Source organism: Camelus bactrianus, chromosome 17, assembly GCF_048773025.1.
Source record: "Camelus bactrianus isolate YW-2024 breed Bactrian camel chromosome 17, ASM4877302v1, whole genome shotgun sequence".
NCBI classification, from domain to species: Eukaryota; Metazoa; Chordata; class Mammalia; order Artiodactyla; family Camelidae; genus Camelus; species Camelus bactrianus.
This window is the reverse complement of record NC_133555.1, coordinates 31,814,128-31,836,365: the sequence shown is the minus strand read 5'-3', so window position 1 is coordinate 31,836,365 and position 22,238 is coordinate 31,814,128. Positions and strand designations below refer to the sequence as shown.

Here is a 22,238-nt window from a genome sequence, read left to right as displayed (position 1 = left end):
CAGGGATGTGGTTTGACAAAGCCCAAACTCTGACCATTCTGGTCGTCTATGATTATTGTGATAAAGAGATGATGTTATGTTTAAAAAGCTCCTGCAAGTTCGGGTATAGCAGTAAGTGTCCCATACAGTATAGCTTTTATTAATTTTATGGTTGGTTGTCACAAGATGCTTAGGCTTTTGTTGTGATAAAGTTCAGCTTTCAACAATGCAATCAAGTTCTGTTATTTTTAGAAGTGTAGGCACCAGTCACGATCCCGAAATAAATTCAAGGCGTTGTGTAATTGTATTTTAGAGTGTGGTACAGTACACGTTTAGTCCATCATAGTCATCACTTCTATCAGGACTTTTAAGAAAAAAGATGGCGGTGGTAGAGTAGGGGGGCGCGGCTGCCAACTGTGAGTACCAGCGTGCACAGAGACTGCCCCAGGGGGCGGGGCCGGGCCGGCGCCACGTGGGAGGCCCCGCCTCCAGAGCCGAGGCCCCTGCGCCTGCTTCTCGGGTTGGGCTCGGCCTCATCGAGCACGCGCACTCCGCCAAATTCTGATACCTCTGATTGGCCGACTCGCTTGCATTCCCCACCCCCGCCCCCCATTGGCGGAGCCGCCCCAGCTCTGGGTCCTGGGCTCAGCTCTGGGTGCGTCGCTGGCTCCGAGGCGGAGCAGTGCGAGGCTCCGACAGCAGCTTGGCATCTGAGTTCCACAAGGACCGGTAGGGCAACTTCGGCTTCATTTGAGCGCTCCAGTCCAGGGGCTGAGACAGCTCCCGTCTCTCCACACTCCGCCGCCGTTCCCCTCTCCACGACCTTGGTCGGGCATGTTTTCCAGGGCCCAAGTGAGGCGGGTTCTGCAGCGGGTGCCTGGGAAGCAGAGACTCGGCGTCTACAGGTTCCTGCCCTTCTTTTTTGTCCTGGGAGGAACGATGGAGTGGATCATGATTAAAGTGCGCGTGGGCCAGGAGACCTTCTGTAAGTGGGGGCGGGGGGGGGGGTGTAGCAGTCTCTTTCATTTCAGACAGGCAGGAGGCGGCAAGAGAGCCGTTTAACTGGGAGATATCCTTAGATTGCAGACCGCACATTCCACTCAGCGCTGAGCTGATTTTATCCTGGTTGGAAGGGCGAGTGCAGTTCCCTTCGCTGGGCTGTAGAGACCCTCTCTGGCTCTCCAGGAAACGGGGCGACAAAGGCACACTGGCATCCAACCTTGAGACCTTCCTTGCACTTTGAGGGGAGGGCACTTCTCTCCATTCAGGACGCCCTCCTTTCAGGCTTTTCCTTTGCCCATGCCAGTGAGATTGGGCGTAAGGAATAGACTTACTCACAGCACCTAGTAGCGAGTGGGATCCTGAGGGTCCGTGGAACCTCGTGCTAATTGCCTAGTCCTCTCTGGACTCTTCAGTCCAATCCCAGAGGGAGCTAGTTTGCCTTGCTTAGCTTTATAGGCTAGAGTCATTGGCACCAGGGCCCAGCACTGTGAAAAGAATGCCTGGCATTGCTTTGCTGAGCACTAGCTGAGGACAGGCTAGGAAATTTCCCTAACTCCTAGGCCCTTTCTGTTTTCTCCCTCTCCGTAAATGCAGTATTACTTGTAAATTGTCTACCCTCATTTTTAAAAAAAAGCGCTTTCTAAAGATATTTAGTCCTTCTGTTCATCCATTCACTAATATTTAATGAGCACTGGTGAGAGGATATAATGAACAAGGCAGAGGGTTCCCCACCCCAGAAGAGCTCTAATGGGAGAGCTAGATCATACAGTTACTATCAAGTGTGATCAGTGCTGTGAGGGGAAAGGTGGGGGGGGCATGGGAGTCTTTTGTGGGGCACCTTAATTCGACTAGGTGGTGCAGGGAGGCTTCCTGGAGAAGTTACCACGTCATGTAGGACCTGAAGATTGAGTAGGTGTCAGCCAGATGAGGGAAATGTTTATGGAGTTGAAAGTGTCTCATGCCAGTGGTAAGCACAGTCATGAGGGCCTAGGTGTGAAAGTGTGCTGTGTTTGAGGGACTGAAGCAGGTGAGCAGACTGAGGGATGAAGTGGTTAGAAAGGTGCCTGGGCAGGGCCACAAAGGGACTGGAGAACCAAGAATGTATCCCAAAGAACTGATGGGTTTTAAGCAGCAGCGTATTAACACATGTGGAGAGGAGCTTGGCAGGATTCCTTAGGCTGTGTGGTTATCCAGGTTTAAGATGGTGGCCTGGTCTAGGGTGGGGACAGAAGGGATGCCAAGAAGTAGATGGAGCTGAGAGACACTCCAGAGGTGGGACTGGCAGGGCTTGGTGACTGAATGGACTCATGAGGAGCAGAGGCTCTGGTAGGGCACCTGGGACAGGGGGAACACAGGCAGGACAATCCTGGGCTCCATTTTGGACATGCTGAGGTGGAGATGGTTATAAAGATCTGAAGCTCAGAAGGCAGATCTGGGTCTTAGATCTAGGCTTGTAGGTCATTCACAAGCAGATTGTGATGAAAGTCAGTGAAACTCTAACATTTTAAGGGTGACTGAGAGTGGCCAAAGAGGCAGGGGGAAAACCAGAAGGGTATGTTATCAAAGAAAACAAGAGGTTCAGGAAGTTTGACTAAGTGAAAGGGAGGGAAGCCCCCTCTCCCCTACCAGGAGAGACTCGAAGATATGCAGATACTAACCAGGGAAGAGGAGGTGGAGAGGGGCTTGGAGATACCTTGGCCCTAGAGAAGGTGGAACAGGATGGGATCAGAGCAGGGCAAGGAGTAGCTCTTGGAAATGAGCTGGAAGAGTTCTTTACTGATGACTTTTCTCTGTGAAGAAAGAGTCCATGGCTATTTGGGGGTTGGTAAAGTAAGGTCAGGGTGACAGCTGAGGAAACAGGATTGTCAGGCATCACAGTGGACCAATTAGATGCAACAGTTGGTCCTATGCTGCAAAGCAGCAGAGCGAGGCATGGAGAAGGAAGGAAGTTGTAACCTGCAGTTGTGGTTTTGAGAGTGTGTCAAAAAGTTGATATTGATGAGTTAGAGAATTTCAGCTGACTTGGGCAGGAAGAGAGAACAAGAGGGTCTGAGGAGATATTCAGGGGCCAAGGGCCTGGGGAAGTTGGCAGAGGTCCAAGATCAGGAGGCTAGAAAGGTAGTAGAGGTTGAGGTCAGAGGAGAATGAATTTATTACTTCAGAGGAACACTGCAAGCACATGGCAGAAGTTGACTGGAGAAGTCAGGAAGGTGAAGGGCTGGCGCTTCATCCCTGTGGGGGGTGGGGTTGCCTGGGAAGATGGCACAGGTCAAGGAGCCAGAGCTAGATGCCAGCGTTTTCGGAAACTGAAGAGAAGTGATAGACAGCAGGTGCCAGTGAGGAGATGGTGGCAAATGGCAGAAGCCCTAGAGAAAAAGGGTAAAGAGTCAGTATCTGGAAAGCAGCAGCTGAGAACAAGGAAGCTGCCCTCAAGTCCCCACCCTGAGTTCCTGGGTGTGGCAGAGGGAGCAGCAGAGAGCTGCAGGGCAAGTGCCCTTGAGGGGCCAGTGAAAAAGAATGATTTCAGAGAGAATAGAAATTGCTGAGAGGTGTGCTAGGACATGGTCCTATCTTTGAAGACACTGACTCTGACCCTGCTATTGGTATCGGGAACTCCATTAACATAGTCCTCATTTAAATCGTTTTAAGTTTATTTTGGCGTTGAATTTAACATTACCTTTGAGATTCAGGTGACAGACCAGGCTATTGGCTAAATTACTTAAATATATGAGTATTTTTAAATCCTTAGTTTTTTAAAAATCTAAGTAAAATCTTTGTTTGATACAGACGATGTCTACCGTAGAAAAGCCGCAGAAAGGCAGTATCAGAGAAGGCTGGAAGATGCATCAGAGACTGAACTTCAGCAGTCAATAAAGTGAATATGAAACTTTACTACTGGTTTCAACTCCTTTAAAAACGTACTTTTCAGATCTCTTGTGCCTTTACAAAGAATTTTTATTGTTTTTCTGCCTCTCCTTGAATACTTCCCAAGTCACTGATGGACAGCACTTGTGGAAAAATTATTTCCTCCAAAAACACACCTACCCATTGAATCTAGTTCATGAAGTATTTCTTAAGCAATTCAAGGATCAATCAGGATGCTTTTCAGTGCGGTCTGAATTGTTTGTGGAGTCCTCTGTTGTAGACAACAAAGGATAACCTTGTTTAATTTTCTGCAGAATTTAGATTTAATATGAATAAAATTAAGGTCTCTATTGCAGGATCATTTAAACCAGAATAATTATGCAGACTACATTTCTGCCAGTTACCAATTTGCAAACGTTTTGTTAGAATGATGGGAATTCCTGACCACACGACTCACGGTAAGTGCTCTTAGGAATAGAAACAGCCCTTCCCTTGCCTAATTCTACTAACATACAAGAGCTGGAATTCCATGAGGACTGGGGGAGCAACAGTTTCCACTCCCCTCTGTGATGAAGATGTTGCTTTCATCCAGCTCCTCAAGATAAAGACACTGCTCCTTCCCAAAGAAAGTGAATCTTCAGAGTGTAAAGCAACCACAGACTTCACCTAATTAGAGGCCCAGTCTGTTGGGAGAGATTCTACAACCTGACCCAGAGTAAGTTTGGGTCAACTGGTAGAAAAAGCAAAGGCGTCTTTCCATTCTTGGATAACCACATCCAACATCTTTTCAAACAAGAAAGTATCTACATATTAAAGACTAAGTTTCAAAATAGTTTCTACCTCTTCCTCATGAATAAGGAAGCATATGCTTAAGGCCACAGGTTATCCTCAAGTTAATGATCTCTGCCCCAAACTGTTCTAAGGGATTGTTTTTTTTCCAATTTAAGTCAGTCCATTTATGTTAGAACCAACTCAGTATAAGGAGCCACTGATTACTCAGATCTCATTAAAGCACTACTGAGTCACTGCTCAGATGGCTTGAGCGTGAAGACCAGTGATGACCAACAGCACCCGGGAGAGGAAAGTGGTTCTCACATGCACTTTTGTCACCTCGAGAGTTCCTGGTAACCCTAACCTCAGGCATTTTAGTGACTAGACTGCTGCATAAGAAATTTAAATTGTTGACTTAATTCCATTTGTTCCCCTAACCCCAGGTTTAGAAGCTTAAGTAATATTCTATACATACAGAGAATATGTAACATGCACACCTTTTATAAAGAATAGTTGTAAATACTAATAAAACCAACTGACTTCTGTGTTTGCTGTGGTTTTCTTCCCTGGCCCACACCTCTGCCTCCACCCCAGAGAGAATCTCTAGTCTGAAATTCATGTTAAACTTTCCTAGAGTTTTCTTCATCTTTTAAAAATACATGTATTAGAATGCCAATTTATTGAAGACAACAAACCTTTGAAGATGACAAGACGATGTCTGACTTCACAGCAGACTAGCAAGGCAAGTATTGTGTTAAATTGACACTTTCAGAGCACATTAATTTGGATGCCTTACAGTAAGAACTAATTTTTGTTAACCAAGGTGCAAGCCTTTTAACTTTGCCTCAATTTTTTAACCCTTTTACTAAGGAATATGACTACCCTACTTACCAGACAGTAGGGTTATTTAAGGGAACTTTATTAAAGTTTAAAGAGCAATTCTCTTACCTGTGGGGGGAGAGAAGGGGGAGGGTCAAGATGGAGGTGGAGGATTAAGAGGTACAAACTATCAGGTATAAAATAAGCTACAAGGATGTATTGTACAACATGGAGAATATAGCTAGTATTTTATAATACCTATAAATGGAGTATAACTTTTACTCAGCAAATACATGTGAGTCTCTCTTGCCATTCCCTTTTTATTTTAATAAAATAATCCTGTAACTTTATTATAATGGTGGAGCTCTGGCTGCTTGCCCATCATCACAGGTGACGAGACTCTAAAAGGTAATGCGGAGCTGCCAGTTCCAGCTCTGATCTGTGTCCAGACTTCCTGTTGAGGGAGAGGAGGAGAAGATCCTGTCTTATTTAAGATACAGCTGTTTGAATTGCCTGTTATATGCAGATTGACAGATGTCCCAGAAACCAATGCAACTTCACCCTTGCGGAACAGGAACGGGTCCATGGTGCCGTGTTTCCTGGGACTTTGCTCGCATTGCCTGGAAGGTACTCTGGGCCGAGGTAATTTGAATCTGCTCCCCAGATGGAGAGAATCCAAAGAACTCAGCAGGTTGTTTTATTCCAGTGGCCAGATTCTGAAAACAAAATTGTAAAGGGTAAACTTCTGTGGGAATTGGACCCTAAGCAAAAACAAGCTTCTTAGAATGGATTTGTTAAGCTTAACTCTAATTCATCTCTTTGTCTCTCTCTTCAGACTTACTTAGATTCTTCTGTCTATTTGAAATATCCCTGTTTAAAAAAAAAAAAAGTGCTCTTATGTGCTGCTTACAGAACTGCAGTGCCCCCTAGTGTAAGCTACAAGGCAAACAATTTAATAACCCACATTTCAAAAACCACAATACTTACTCTAGGACAAAAATCTAATTAGCATTTATTGCTAGAAATATTCCTCCAGTGGGGTGTTGAGGAAAGAACGTGGGTTTTGGAGCCTCACCTTATCATCTAAACTGATAGGGAAAGTACTCACAGAGTAAATACGCTGGCTATCTTTGTTCATCTAGCAGTTCTGTTTTGGAAACCGAAAAAAAAAAATCTGAAGTTATAACTTAAAATCTCTCTTTTTGAAGTTTGGATTTTTTCACAGAGTTACTTTTTTTTTTGGATGGGGAAGGTAATTAGGTTTATTTTTCTTTATTAGTTTACTTTTTTAAATGGAGGTACTGGGGCTTGAATCTAGGACCTCATGCACGCTAAGCAGCACTCTACCACTGAGCTATAGGCTCCCCACAACCCGCCCCACTCCGAGTTACTTCTCTTTAGAAAACAAAAACAAAACCCCTACAAACTTAGACCACTGTATTTCCCGAAACAATTTCTCCCCTAGTAAAGCAGTATCAGTTCTTAGTTTCCACACACGTGTATTAAATTTGGAGTTTCTTGCCACATTTATGTGCAATCCACAAGATGTGAATTCCACATGTATTTGGGGGATAGAAACAGTCTATTATTTTTCCAGGTGAACTTTCATTCGGCTGAGCTAGCACACTTTCAAACTAAAAAGGAACAGAGTCATACTTAGTACTGCTCAGAGTGTTCAGCTGGAATGTTTAACTATACATCATGATCATTCAAAATATGCTCATGAGCACAGATGGCAGTACAGCCCTGAACTCTTAGAGGAGAACAGAACCACAGGGATTTGCAAAGTGATGTTAGAGGAAAACAGTTGGTTGATTTTACCAACACTTTCTGTTAAAAGTGTGGTCATGTTTTAGGAGCTTATAAGCATGATAAAACATAATCTGGGCCACCTGTCTCTTTTGGCTACAGACAGCTGACTATCTGAAATGGGTTACACTGCTTTATGATATAGGACATGCTTTCCTTTCCTTCCACTATCATTAGCAACTTTCTGCAATTTTAACTTCAGCCTGCAGTGTGACTACATTCAGCTTCTGTGTTAATGCAGCCTGAGCCTGAACCAACATCTGGATGCTGACTTTTGCCTCTGCCCGAGCAGCTCTCTTCCCTTAAATTGGCAGCTATATCTCTATCAGCCTATAATTAAGGTTTGCAGGAATTAAACCTGCTTGAAACTAATATCTGACACAAGGTTTAACAGAACAACCAAACCTGGTTAATCCAAATCACTTTGCAAACTCCATTTTTATTTGGATTAAAAAGCTTTAGATGAACAAACATGATACATACATAATATAAGACTAGTTATCACTTAAACCTCTTTTGATACAGAAATTAGAATAAACCAAGTTTTAATCAGGTCTGAAAATGTTCAAGTTCAAAAGTCAACAACACCAATTTGGAGATTTTACACAAAGAAGCGTTCCCTCTCAATTCTTCCTCATAGGAAGAGAAGGGTGGGTTCAAAAACAAAGCAGTTCAGAGCCTTTTAAATCAGTCGACTGACATACTATTTTAAACCTATAGGTTTTTTTCCCCCACATAAACAAAATTCTTTCCCACATGAACTTACATTTTGAAAACATCTAGGCCATTATACTTTCTAAGCCGTATCACCACAGTTCCTAAAACTCATGAAAGAAAAGAACTATAGTTCACTTGTACTTTCTTAAGTCAGGATTTTTTTTTTCCTTTTTCTTTTTTTGGTTCTTTTTTTGGAAGATGGCTGGACCTCAAATCTTATATACTAAATATTAACTGATATTCTCCAAGTTAATATACAGAAAGACATGATTCTAAAATAAATACATAGTTTTTTTTTTTTTTTTTAACTTAATTAGGGCCTGCCTAGCGGCCCCCTGGCCTGGCTATGCACTGCCTTAGGGAAGCCCCTGGCTGGATCTGGTACCTGCAGCGCCTCTATAGACACTGGGAAGGAGCCTGGAGGAGGAGTGCTCTGGCTTCTAATGCCCCACACAGCCCACAGTGAAGAGTTTTTAGAGGCTTCCCAAAGAAGTCTCATCCAGACCTTAAAAAGGGAAATAAAATGGGCGCATGAAATAAATAAATAACTTAACCAATATTAAATTTCAGGTTCTTTGGTGTAATTCAAGGATGTCTAGAAATAATCTGACTGTATTCTACAGTCCATGATGATTCAATGGCCCAAAAAACCAGGAACTGAAGATTTCTTTATCTGATTCAGTTTAACAATAAGGTACTGACATACCACCGTAATACACTAAAAAAAAATTCAGATTTAAAATACTTCATGCAAATTGGGATTCAGTGGTTGACTATAGGCAATTAAGTTACAAGGGCCTCCTGTATTTCAAGCATCTAGATACAAGAGACTTTTTTTCATTTTACACTCTTTTGTCACCATGATTTAGCAAGAATGGTAATTAAATATCCAGGTATTGATTCATACCAGATTAAAAGAAAAAAGTATCCTCTGAGAGTCACTCTCTCAACCTACAACAGTGGAAACTCCACCACGATGGCAACTACCTTGTTACAATAAAGCAGGTTTCAAAAATGCTGAGTGAAATATTCTTCCATGTTTGATGCTTTCTACCTGTCTGAGTGTAACATACTGCTCCAAATGTTTCTTCTACGGTCATATAAGAGAGACAGGGTCATCAAACTCAGGTGTTTGGGATCTGTAACGGTCTTTTTAGTGAGCATTTTCTTAAGTTATGATTCCTTTCTCCTGAAATTCAAAAGCACAAGCTAAATTTAATAATTACTTTAGAAAGTCTTAAATTTCTGGTTGAGAATTACAACCCTGAAACTTAGAAGAAAAAAAAAGCCACATCTGATGAGGAAATAAAGAATACTAAATCATACTTGCGTCTGCAGGCAATCTATCCTTTTACAAGTATGCTTCTGACACAGCTCATAGACAGTTAACGCACTCCCTTCCCTATGTTAGGTTAGGTGTTACTTTTAGAAATAAACCACCTCCATGCACACCTCAATGCTTTCTTCAAGATGAACTTCAATGTTTTTCAATGTAAGAGATTTAAAGGTTTAAATCATCTAACATGTATAGGCATAAATTGTGAATTCATTATAAATAGATCAAAAGTACCCTTAAACTTACCTGCTAAGACTAAATATAATTCAGGGTTGTGCATATGTTCTGCAAAAGTAACTGACACCACAGGTGTCTGACTCAGCACAAGAAAAAGTGCTTTCCCTCCAGGTGTCCAGGAGATGCACTAGCTGCAGAAGGATGCACAGCACTGACTTCAGACTTCTGAGTTAACAGAGCAAATGTACCATGTCTGTCAAACATCTATAACCTAACTAACAACCTTTCACTTCTCCTGTAAGGAACAGTTTTTGCAAAACTGGCTTAAGATATTTAGGCACATGAAACAGACACAAGTACACTCCCCTCTCTAAGAAGTAAACTAAGACCAACTTCACATTTGTCAAACTAATCTGTAAACTCTTGCATGTGTGTGATTTTTTTTCATTTTGTTTGTTCTTTTATTAAAAAAAAGAAAAGAAAAGAAAAGAAAAAAACAAAAAACAAAAACCCCAAGCCAAGACAAAACCTCTGATGGTTTCAGTTCTATGGCAACAAGTAAAAAGATAAAACTCCAAGTCTACATATAGAACCAATTAGGAAACTAGTTTTAAACGAAGGAAACATATGCAAAAAAATCTTTGTGTATTTGATAAAGTCAACTTAATGTAACAAAAACAAATTGAAATAGCTTATTAAAAGTGTCCTTATATAAAAATGGCCTTGTGATGTACAGTAAAATGCAATAAAAATTATCATCCTTTGTTCCTCCCCCCACCCCCAGTAACTAAAATGGCTACTGTTCCACAAAACTCTTTATGCTTCTATAAAAGAAATGTAATTGATGTGATTAAAGGTTTTCTAGATTGTATGCTTGGCGAATGTTGAGGGTGTCTCGGAGCATCAGATCCCGAAGTCGCCAGAGGGCATCTGCCATGGTGGTATGGGCCCCTTTACTTTTCAGCCAGTGAGAGGGTAGGCGGCTCTCCTGTTCTTTTGACAAATGGACATCACGTCTTCGAGCTGAAAATTAAAAAATGCAGACAGAGAAATATAAATAGGAATTTTAAGGTAACAAATTTTCCCTTAGTCCTAAGGTCTGTTAGATTTATTAAAACATTAAAAATATTTATTATTTATTAAATATAATGAATTTTAACTCTGCAGAGTACTTCCAAGCAAATTTCTTATATTGTTTTATTAGGCATCTTGTTTTCAGAAAACTATTTCACTTAGGTATGAGACTACCTAGCCAAGATGTCTCGTTTTATGCTTTCCAGATTATCTAATTTGTAACAAGGACTTCACAAAAGAGCTGCACAATGTAACATGATCACTAGAATGGGAACATGAGAGTTGCACAAACACTTAAAAGATCTGATTACTATTTTGTTGTAGACCCTCCTGATACTACATAATTACTTCAATATTAATAAAAATTCCTAAAAAGGTAAAGGTGAAGAAAGGGAAAACATACCTACTACTCCTAAAAGAAATCAAATTATCAAATTTGGCTTAGAAATGAAGAATAAGTAGAAACTTTCAAATTTATTTCCAGAAACTAGGCAAATTATTTTAGTATGTACTGAAAATATATGTTAAGCCTGCTGAATTAAATGAATAACTTGATAGGTTAATAGAAACATGTTTTCCAATATTTTTTTCTTTTTTAAAAATTTAGGTGATATAATCTTTAATTTACCCGAATGCATCTCTGCTATGCCTGAAAAATAATTGACAAAATTCAGAATATACTTAAGCATTGATGTTTATGACAAAACTAAGCTCTGAAACTCAGCAAAAAAACCCATTTTCAGTATGCGATGTCAATATACAAAGAAGATCCAAACACTTCAACTAAATACACAACTTACTTTATTTTTTTTTATTTTTTATTTTTTTCACAACTTACTTTATTTATACAGGCATTCCTCAGGTTTGGTTCCAGATCACCACAATAAAGTGAGTCACATGAAGTTTTTGGTTTTTCCCAAGTGCATGTAAAAGTTGTTTATGCTATACTTTAGTAAATGTGCAATAGCATTATATTTAAAAAAACAACATACACACCTTAATTTTAAAAGACTATATTGTTAAAAAATATTAACCATCACCTGAGCCTTCAGCAAGTCACAATCTTTTTGTAATAGTAATATTGAAGACTGCTGATCACAGATCACAACAAATATAATAATAATGAAAAAGTTTGAAATACTATGAAAATTACCAAAATATGACAGAGACAAGACGTGAGTCGAATGCTGTTGGAAAAATGGTGCTGACAGACTTGCTCGAAGCAGTGTTGCCACAAACCTTCAATTTGTAAAAAACACAGTATCGGAGAAGTGCAATAAAGCAAAGTGCAATAAAATGAGGTATGCCTGTATAAGAAAAATGGATATTCATCCTATGATATAATATGCCGATAGCAGTGGGAAGCCTTTGATAAAGCAAAGGCTTCTTGAGAAGGACTCTCCTTACCTGCCAGGGTCTGGTCCCACTTGCTAATACTGTTGGATTCAGCACTGAGTCCTTCAATATATTTTAGGTAGGCCTCTGAGTGGAGAAGCCGTTGAGTCTTCGGTGGGGGAGCCACAAACATGGGCGTTGTAGGCTGCTGTATGACAGGGGGGCCAGTTGGATGTGGGCCAGGATATGGAGGTGGTGCCTGCTGCCCTGGAGGCCCCAAAACTCCTACCTGAAAGAGCACAGACCACATGGTGAGGGAAAAACATACTTGGCACATGCTCTGAGAAAGAGAATAACTTGAATTCTGTCGAGTCCTAGAAAATCCAACTTGGAGGCTCACCTGCTGTCCATATGGACTTCCACCTGGTGCTGGAGTCCCTACCATAGGGGCCACTCCTTGGTTCATCACACCTATGATTCAGAATTATAGGCACAATTAGAGGCTCTGGGTTGAGAAGACAGAAAAACTACTGTCTGATAAGAAAAGCTATTTATAATGCAAACCTATGATCCCTACCCTTGAGTCTTTGTGGATGGGAACCCTAAACACCCAAGATGCAGCACTTATATAGAAAATTCATAGTCTTTCCTTTTTTAGATATTTTAAGGACAAAGCTAGTACAATTTGTCAGATGTACACTAATTATTCATGGCTTAGAAATTATCTGAACACTGCATAAAATTCTAGTATTTCCTTAGGTAACCTAGAGTCAGAACACACCTCTATTTTCAAGGAATTTTCTTTTGACAACACATTTTCCTGCAACTGAAACCCATGTTTAATTTCAGCAGTAATGGCATGGCACCAGGCTCAGCTATATGTAGTGTGTTAGGACAATGGGGACACGAGGGTAGGGGCTGCACAAGTGCACAGTTAGATGACCTTTGTGGAGGCTGTCCCCTCCCAGGCCAGCAGCACAGCACCTCTGGTTCTAACTGGGGTTGCTAATGTTCACAGAGGACACTGCCATCTGATAGCGCAGCACTCTGAAAAGGGGTCATCTGGAAGCAGAGCAGCTTTAGTGCTATCACTTCAAATGCAAAATGACAAAGGGAAGAGAAAGATTTCATGGTCCTACTATATTTGTACTATGTATAAACTTTCCTTGGTGACTCCTCAGAAGCAATTTCTGTCTCACAGGTACCAGATGATAATAATGGGATGTCCTAAATTTAGTGTCTGGGGCTATTTTAATCTCAGGACTGTCCAGTTCCTATTCTCATAAAACAGAGAAATAGGCAAGAGGTTCAATTCGTTAAAAACTAACTACAGCCGAAACCCTGGTGAACTGGTTAAACCTTAAATAAGTCCAGCTGGCTGCACAGAAGGATCAAGAGGAGCTAATTTTACATCCCATAGTTTCTCTGGATTCAAAATGTTGGTATTTTGACCAGGCAGAACCAGCCCACTATTTTAAGGTTCAGAACTGCTAAATATCACTTCTGAGAAGTATTAGACATTTGTTAGAGAGAAAATAAGTGAAAACAAGCTTTCTGTTGACAAAGCAGGGATTTTTATATTCCAAGGGCCCAGAAAGGTACTGGGTCACAATAGTAGGATCCTAATGATTATTTGTGAATGAGTGAAGAGGTTGTGGTGCGTAAGCAACTGCTCCAGCAACGTATCATTAACCCCTGCCCACTCCAGGATACTCACCCACCTCAGTGGGCCTCACTGAACTGCCTGTGTCAACCTTTGCAGGGCAGCACCAATAAATCAGCAACCAAGCAACCAACCCGCTATGCTTCCTCTTTCTACAAATGCCATGCCAGGGAGCAGCCAGTGAGAATGTGGGCAGAGTCACCAGAGGAGCTCACTGAATCCTCCTCTCCTTAAAGCCTGATCAGACTTGTGCATGTGCAGACACTAAGAAGAGTTCTTCCCTGTCTCCCTATCATCAGGTGTGTTGTGCTTCCCTCAAATGCAATTTAGAATCTGAAGAAAGGGGAAAGGGATATAGCTGCTCCCTAATGGCCACCAAAAGACCTGCTATCTAGAGGGTACTAGCCTTAGGTGTGGCTCCTGCTGAATACCACACGCACCTAGAAGGCAACTCCAACCTAGTCTGACTGCTCAGTCAGATACTCTATTCCAAGGGGAGAGGGCACAGAATTAAGGCCAACTCTACTTGCCACAGGGGCACACCAATTTTATGATTGACATCTGCTGCAACAGCAACTCACACACAGGTCACCATTTCTGTAACGAAGCGCCCACTCCCACAAACATTCCCTCCCACAGGTTATGTCTGGATCAAACACTTCGCTGGAGTTGTGGCCATTCTCTAAGCAGTATTCACATCACAAAGAGTGTCACTGGAGGCTCTAGGCCAAGTCACCAGGTTCCCTCATCCTACACACTGCTAGTTACACCCTCTGAAGTATTGTTTGGGACTCTTTAAAATCCTAGGATTAGTAGGTGTAGTACTGTTGTAAGCGAATCTAACATTTCTACATTTTATCATCTGGGCCGGATCTTAAGCTAATATTTTGGATAATGGGCCATGCTATTTCAAGTCACATTCCTTCCAACTAGATTATGGCTAAGGGTCAGTTCTTTTGCATATGATAGCAATTAATATAGGAATTGGTGCTTTTCCTTTCATAATAATCTTTCAGCTTGCTAATTAATTATAAAATCAAACTGTAGCTATTTCTGGACTCCATTTATGTTTCTATATGCAGTAACTTCTGAGCTTCTGTTGACAAACCAGTGTCTACAGTTAGTAGGGTGGGCTATGCTGTTCTTTAAAATGTTATGTCATGCTTCTTTGGGGACTCAGATACAAAAAACTAGTTCAGTGCGAATTTGTTCTCTCCCACTTTTTTTGTTCCTAGAAGGAATGACTGAAGGATTTCTAAAGAGTTTGACATTAGCAACGCTGCATTCCCCTTAGAAGGGCTGTCTGAAAAGCAAGAGATGGAGCAGGGACTCTACAAAAGTACTTGTGAGATAAGAATTGAAGCAGAGGAAGGAAGAAATGCACTCAGGAGCAAAAACTGTTGTTTATATGTGACTCATTCTCAACTAGCAATTTGGGAAACCTCATTCACTGATGAAGAGAGCACAGCATGACCTTCCAGGCTGTTTGGCTTTCTGAACATTTGTCAAATTGTTTGCGTGATTTTAGAGTACGCCTCCTGCCCCTTGGTCTGCTAAGTCTGGTTTCTGCCATGTGTCCTGTATTGTTGCTGCTAGGCAGCCAGGTGCCCAAGGGCACAGATGCTAAGCCACCTGCTCAACGCACAGGACAGGCCCTGCTGTGACATCCCTGAGATTCTCAGTGAGGAAAAGCCTGCCCACATGGGCAGCAGGTACCTCCTGGAACAACTGGCTGAAGGAGGAAAAAGAGAATATGAAGATGAGATTAATGAGTGAATGAGGATGAAGTTCTTACCCGGTGGTGGAATGCCTGGGAGGCCAGGCACACCTGGCGGAAGATGGTGGGGTGGAGGCCCCCCAGGGTGAAGTGGCTGCATGCTGCCCATGCTAACAAGGCCATCAACTGGGCCCTGCAAAGGTGGAAGGCCTGGCGGATAGCCACCCATCATGCCTTGAAGGACACAACAAATTTCAGACATGCATCATTAACATGCAACATGACCTAAGTAATAACAAACCCCCCACATGCACTACTTAATGAATAAAGCGCCCTTAGTATTGCATGATATAATGGCAATTAGTGCAATTATTTTGTTGCAATAATGAACAAAATAGAAAGTTACAAATATGAAATACAACATTTCTGGATATATTAGTACTTAGTATATTATTATTTGTAGTTATTTTCCCTGGGATAAATATGCTGCATGTTTTCAGTTAAATAATAATAAAGAGTTCTAGTAACAGCCTTCCCAAGGTCAATATTATTGCAAGCTGTTCAAACAGGGTGACCAGTTCTGCCGACTGCAATTCTATTGAACAGTATAAACCATCATTCCACTCTGCCCACACTCATATGCCTATCATGGGTACACATGAGGGGAAACTGGAATGGAGGGAAATGAGGCGGACAGCCCTGATCACAAAGCATGGTTCTCCAGCATGCGGGAGGTGGGCAAAAATTTTTCAAGTCTTCTATATCCACTCCTCCTCCCTTCCAGACCTCCACTGCAGGTAAGAATGGATCATGCTCGGGCTTGAGCTGGGGAACAGTGAAGAGCCATCACAATGAATGATTTTTCATCTTTAGATCTCAAAACATGATAAAATAAAGATAAAGCCTAAACCTTCCCAAGCCAACCTAAGCCCAGGTCACTCAGCAGCCTGCATGTAGACCTTAGGAGGAACGGCTGGAGAATCAGGCTCTGCTGACATGAGAAAATGCCAACTGTCATCATTGTCTCCAAGCTCACAAATGTCCTCACATAAACCTTCAGTTAACAGGGAACATTTTAAATGAGGTACAGAATTTCTGTGAACAGAGGTTTTTAATACCTTTATTTTCAAAGTGCATTTCACAACACAAAATATTTTCTGCTGGCTAGGGAAGAGTTTCAAGAAACAAGTATTTTTGGCAAAAAGAGTTAAAGGACGAAAATAATTTCAAAATGTCAAAGACTCACCTATCAAAACAACTTTAAAGCCACATGACATTTCTTAGGAAAAACAACTTGATTTTTCTGGGACTTGGAATGATCACAATGAAAAAAACACAAGACTCCCCCTAAAATGCAATCACCTTTGATCACAGCTTGTTGCACAAATGCAGGGTTGAGGGATTGGTGCCAAACCTCATTTTTATATAATATTCTTTGCAGAGGGACTCTGGGAAACAGTGGAAAACTCCAGATTCTAAGAATTTTACTCTGACTTTCCCTGAATAATTAGTTGAAAGGTATTTATTTATAAAAGTTTAGTCTTTTGAAGCTATAAAATTACTCAAAATTCTGAGATTGATTCAGCTCGCTTCATCATTTCTAAGCTGACTAAAAAAACTTACAATTACACAGACCAATAAAACAAAATTTAAATAATACCTCTATATGTAAAAAAAGATTATGAGGTTCATTTTTTAAAAATAAGAGCTGAGAGCAAAAACTGCTTTTGAACAGACACCATCATCTTAAACATGAGATCCAATACTACCAAACTGCTCTTTAACCACACCACTAGATAGAGCTTTTAGGGATAAGTAGGTGGGACTTAAGAATGTTAGGAGGCTTTGCTTTCAATTACAAAAGCCCATCTGAACGCAGCCTTCATGGGCTGTGCTTGAAGAAATTATTAAGAACCGAAAGACATGACAGTTGTCTTCATTAAACTGTACTTTGGCATTTATTATCCCAGTCACATGTGTTCAAATGAGCTTCAATGCTTGTAAGCAAAGCTGGGCTCAGACAGCAACAAGGCTAAGACTTAGGCCCTATGCAACCTGTAAACCCATGAAAAATCACCCTCTTAGCTGTGAAGTTCCTATTGTGGAACAGACTGGTTACTGTAGAGAATGCTTGCCCTTCACTCCTAGGGCCCAGAAGTCTGGGCAGCACGTGCTTAATAATGGAGCCAAAGGCTTTCTTGAAGGGGGCCCACCCTCCTCACCCATCAGAGCTCTATGACGTTATTCCCCAACAGGGAGCTAAAATGCTGCAGCTGCTGTTTTTTTTTTTAATGTTTTTAGCTGTTTGAATTTGTTTTATGAATGTGTCCCTGGGCTTTTTAGTCAAGGGCACAGTGCTACAATACCACATATCAAATAGAACAAAACAGAATGTCAATGAGGGAATTCTAACTTTCAAAGTCCCCATGTTTAAGGCCTGATTTCTAAAAACCTCTGGAACCCCATTAACCAAAATGGGCCATGGAATAGAGCAGGCGATTATGAGATTTGTTAGATCAACATCAGTTATACTGAAAGTACTGAAAAGCCATGATTCAGATGTGCTCTGGCGAGTGCAACTGCTGAATTCAGCGACAGTGCATTTGAGAACTTGCCATCACAAAAGGTAGGAGCGACAATGGAAAAGTTATCCTATGCTACTCTGCCTTAAAAAGCAAATTAAAAAAAGCAAAACCAAAAACAGCATCCTAATGAGCCTGCCTTGAACAACATTATCTTAGACTCCCTGCAAAAAAGAGGTCAGACTGTTTGCTTAAGAAGAAACACAGGTGGCTTGAATGGACCTCACCAGGCTGAGAGAGATCACAAAGGAGGGATCCGAGAAGTGGTCCACCGGCTACTCATTGGAGACACATCAGACAAGGATATTCAATCAAGAATGGCCAAATTTTCTATGGCTACCAGAACCAGAGACAACACACACAAGCAAACCACATTCATCATTTTCTTTTCTTTTTTAAAAAATATGTGACTGGGATACTAACAGAAAATGCAGTTTAATGTAATTAAATAGAAAAGCATTACAGAGTGGGCACAATGAATTGAATAAGGACTTTGTATTCCATTAGGCAGTCATGCACATTGGTGACCAAGAAAGGATTTATAATTCACTGTCAAAAATCCTTTTAAATGGTCAGTCTTTTAAGGATGGCTGCAGCAGAACAAGGCAAACTGAATACTGGAATGAGACGGGAAAATCACCATCACCTAAAGACTAGTTTTGGGTTTTCTCTTGGAGTCCCTCTGGAACAGAATTCAGGATCTATTTTTATTTCCTGCTATAGCGCTCTCTCAAGAGCAGTCTCAGGTGGAGAATATCGCCAGACCATGCCCACAGCCAGGGAAGAGCTGTTCCCTACCAATTTCCAGGGTTGGGCCCAGGGCCCGTTTCTGGGGCAGAGGGGAGGCATTGCCCATATGGGAAAGGCGATATTAAGGACAACATGGATGACTTCAAATTTTGAATCTGTCATGAGAAAAGTCTAGAGTCTGTGGCCTACTCCTTGTTGGAGAAAAAAAAAAATGAAGGAATTTCTTAAAGTGGAAAAAAATGGTCTTAGCTCCTGTTTTTACCTGCAACAGGTGTCAACTGCTGATTGAGCATCCCCATTGGTGTTGGTGGTGGCACCACCCCCATGAGAGCCCCCACAGGGGTGCCTGCTCGGGGAGAAGCACTCGGCTGCTGTTGCTGTGCTGCTCGCTCTCTCTCCTGCTGCTCAGCAACTTTAGCTGCCCGCTCTGTAAAGGCATTTCAGATTTTCAATTCTGTTTTTAACCCAGGAATTCAAAATACCATCCATTGCATTCAACAGGACTAGTTAAAACACAGGCAACAGTTCTGTCTCAATGGAAGGAACAGTAGATGACTAGTCTCAACACAGGAGGAGTCGGGCCGATTTCACTTGGTAACCTAGAGTCCAGCTTTCCTATCCCATCTTGAGAACTGGTCTGCAAAGATTTCAAGAATGTTAAGACTGCAACACACATTCAGAAAGCACAGGTTTTATTTAAACACGTCACCAGAGTAACCAACGCGGTTAATCTCACAAGGCACCCTGAAGATGAGAAGCGCTACCATTATTCTAGTATTAATAGCATTATAAATTATTTATAATTTCAACATGAAGCAATTCCATGGCCCATTATAATTTTTGGCACAATTGTTACTTACTATATTTTCCTGATTCCTTGCACCCAATTTTACTAAGATTTGAGGACTCTTGTCATTAGTGTCATGGGGTTTAGCAGCTGAAGAAAATTAACTCTGTAAGGGAAAAATAGCTTACTGCCTCCTCAAGGTTTTAGGGAAAATAAACGCTAATTTGTATATTCTAATGAAGCATAGAGGTCATGTTTAATAAACCCCAAGGGAAAAAAATGCATAATACTCCAGGCTACAGTCATCAGAAGCAGGGAATTTTATATATATATATAATATATATATATATATGTGTGTGTGTATATATATATATATATATATACACACACACACACATATGAAGCAATGGACAATGTATTGAAAGAACCAGGTTTCCTGAAGCTGAGCAGTTCAATACTGACCATAAATCATCCTAAATCAGCAAAAGTTCCAGAATTCATACTTATTTCAACCAAAATGCAAGCGGAGCATTTGTTTGTGCCAGTTATGGGCTGTGGAACATCCCTGCTACACCCCTCACTCTTTTGAGCTACTCTGTCTGCATCTCCATAGCCAGTAACCAGTAGCCAGTAATTACTAGAGAACTCTAGAAATGTGCATTCCCAAAGCTCCCACCATACAGGGTTTATTTTGCTTCACCGTTCATAAATAGGAAATCCTCTCCACTCCTCAGATGGGCAAACAGGGGCTGGGAGACAGGTAGTGACTTGTCCAATATACAGAGAGAACCAGCAACCTGTGGCCCTGATTCCTGGCACCACATTCCAACTGCCACGCATTAACCCTCCAACAGGGAATTCAAAAGGCTACCACTGGCTGATCTGAGGAGGGGGAAAAATAGTTCGAGGTCACATGGCTTTAAAGAGACTCAAGAAGCAACAGCTCCAGTCCTCCTTTGTATAAGAAAGCGAAAGTCAAGCAAGTCAAAGCTTCCTTGGCTGTGAAAGAGCTGCCTGCAAAGACTCATCATCACTCACTAACACTGTCCCAGGTTACAGATCCTCCGTACAATGAGCGTGAGGGATGAAGGCCATTTGAACAACCCATTTCCTTGAACTATCAGTAAAAAAACACTGATGACCTAGACCCCTACATTGGTTCTAGTATTTTCATTACACAAATGACACAATAAAATGGGAGAGCAAAAAAAAAAAACAAAGTTGAAAAAAAATTCAGCCTTGTGAATCGAATATTGAACTGGCTACCTGTTCCTTCCAGGAGGAGCCCAACTGGGCTGTTTTAGGAAAGAGAATTATTAAATGAAGCCAGCCAAACTACAAACTTTGCGTTTTGAATTCAATGGGTCAAAACACCAAAAGTTCAGGTTTTCTATCATAGGCAGACACTGCTGAGTCATATAACTCCTTTCACTAGGTTCTCACTGAATTTCAGACTCCCCTCTGAATTTGAGAGAACTTCCCAGAAGCCATTATTTCTCCTTCTCTTTTCTGCTCTAGCATTTTTACTTTTATGTTTTCTCCAGACAATTTCTTACTCTTGTTTGCTCTACTCTAAATAACCAGCTATGCAGTACTGGCTCTGCTGGTCCTGGACAAGGCTTTCCAGCTATGTGGGGTGAGATTCATTTCTAACATTTCTCCAGCTTAATGATATATCTGGTCTTAACTTCCACTAAGGTTAGAAATATCAAAGCTCTCCAAAGTTCTAGGTTCTTACAGAACTGACAAGGGTTTCTCAAAGAATGTTCTGTGAAATATTCATTCTTCAAGATATTAGCAGGTATTATATGAATACCTGATCAAGTTTCAGGAAAAGCCAGCTGAGAAAAATAGGTTCTGTACTACAAGGTTAAAGATATTAAAGGCAATATGCAATGTAAGTTTCCAAGAGAGAGAGTGTATGGAGTGCTTCTCAAACTGGTTTTTCCACAGATATTTTCTGGCTGAGCATCTTGTAGGATTAGGGTTCTGCAGAAGATCCTTGGGGAAGCCTGGCAGATAATTTTCAACTAACTGTAATAAGTGAAAGGAATAATTTTTTTTTAAAAGAGTTTCTTTGGAAACTCCATAAACTTTAATGAAGGAGGCAGCCTTAACAATTAATTTCTTTATGTTGGCTGGAAAATAATGGATTTGAACCCAGCCAAGAAGAATAATGATGATCGATGTGGTCAATCGTTGAGAGAGGCTTTAAACTGGCAAAATAAAATATACAACTCCAAATGGAAAAAGTAGTACAGCTGTAAGGGCAACAGTCCTGCCTAATCTAATGTTTACTATTCATTTCTTTGTTAAAGTCATACCTGACATGCTAAAAAACAAAAAACCCCAAAATCTCTGTTAACTAATTGTCCCTAGTGGCTAAGAACCACCAAATCCTTGAATGATAGTTTGTAACCCAAAATAATGTAATCACAGAGAACAGGAAAATGAAGGCAGTTGAGCTTTATCAAAGAGAACCCAAGTACCTTACTTAAAAGTAGCTATGGATGCAGACACGACACAGGCCAGGAATGGCCTAGGAAACCAAGCGCTTCAGCCAAGCCTCAGTCTGGAGTTTATACATATGGCTTATCAAGAGCCGTAATAGAAGATCACTGATTTTGAAAGCCCCCTTTCGGATGAATTTTAACCAAAATTATATTTAACATCCTTGTACAAAATCATTCCCCAGCTCAACACATGTGTAGCTTACAGGACTCGATGAAAGAAGAAAATCATGCAATTTTTAATAGCAAAATATTTGAAAACTTTTGGGGGAAAAAAAAACCACACCAGCATCAGAGGCCAAGTCAGAGGCAGCGCTTGCTCAGTCAGGACAAGGCTGACACTTA

General features: G+C 41.1%; 2 protein-coding genes across 42 annotated transcripts in view; one reads left to right on the top strand and one right to left on the bottom strand.

Annotated features, from left to right (window-relative positions):
* Positions 1–542: 542 nt before the first annotated feature.
* Positions 543–3,873, top strand: UQCC5 (ubiquinol-cytochrome c reductase complex assembly factor 5). The gene is made up of 2 exons (XM_010969063.3): positions 543–964; positions 3,769–3,873. The coding sequence occupies exons 1-2, from the start codon at positions 814–816 to the stop codon at positions 3,858–3,860; spliced, it is 243 nt and encodes an 80-aa protein (XP_010967365.1). The 5' UTR covers positions 543–813; the 3' UTR covers positions 3,861–3,873.
* A 3,791-nt stretch (positions 3,874–7,664) lies between these two features.
* PBRM1 (polybromo 1) overlaps positions 7,665–22,238 on the bottom strand; it is a 100,725-nt gene continuing 86,151 nt past the window's right edge. For 18 of the 41 annotated variants that reach the window (XM_074344690.1, XM_074344679.1, XM_074344684.1 and 15 more), the window contains 5 exons: positions 18,859–19,023; positions 15,343–15,498; positions 12,285–12,355; positions 11,957–12,173; positions 7,665–10,498 (listed from right to left, as the gene is read on the bottom strand). In XM_074344690.1, coding sequence (XP_074200791.1) covers positions 10,326–10,498; positions 11,957–12,173; positions 12,285–12,355; positions 15,343–15,498; positions 18,859–19,023 — 782 coding nt within the window. In that variant the 3' untranslated portion in view covers positions 7,665–10,325. Of the gene's footprint in view, positions 10,499–11,956; positions 12,174–12,284; positions 12,356–15,342; positions 15,499–18,858; positions 19,024–19,058; positions 19,550–22,238 lie in introns of those variants that run through there. The other 23 variants (XM_074344708.1, XM_074344709.1, XM_074344710.1 and 20 more) reach the window with 4 other exon arrangements.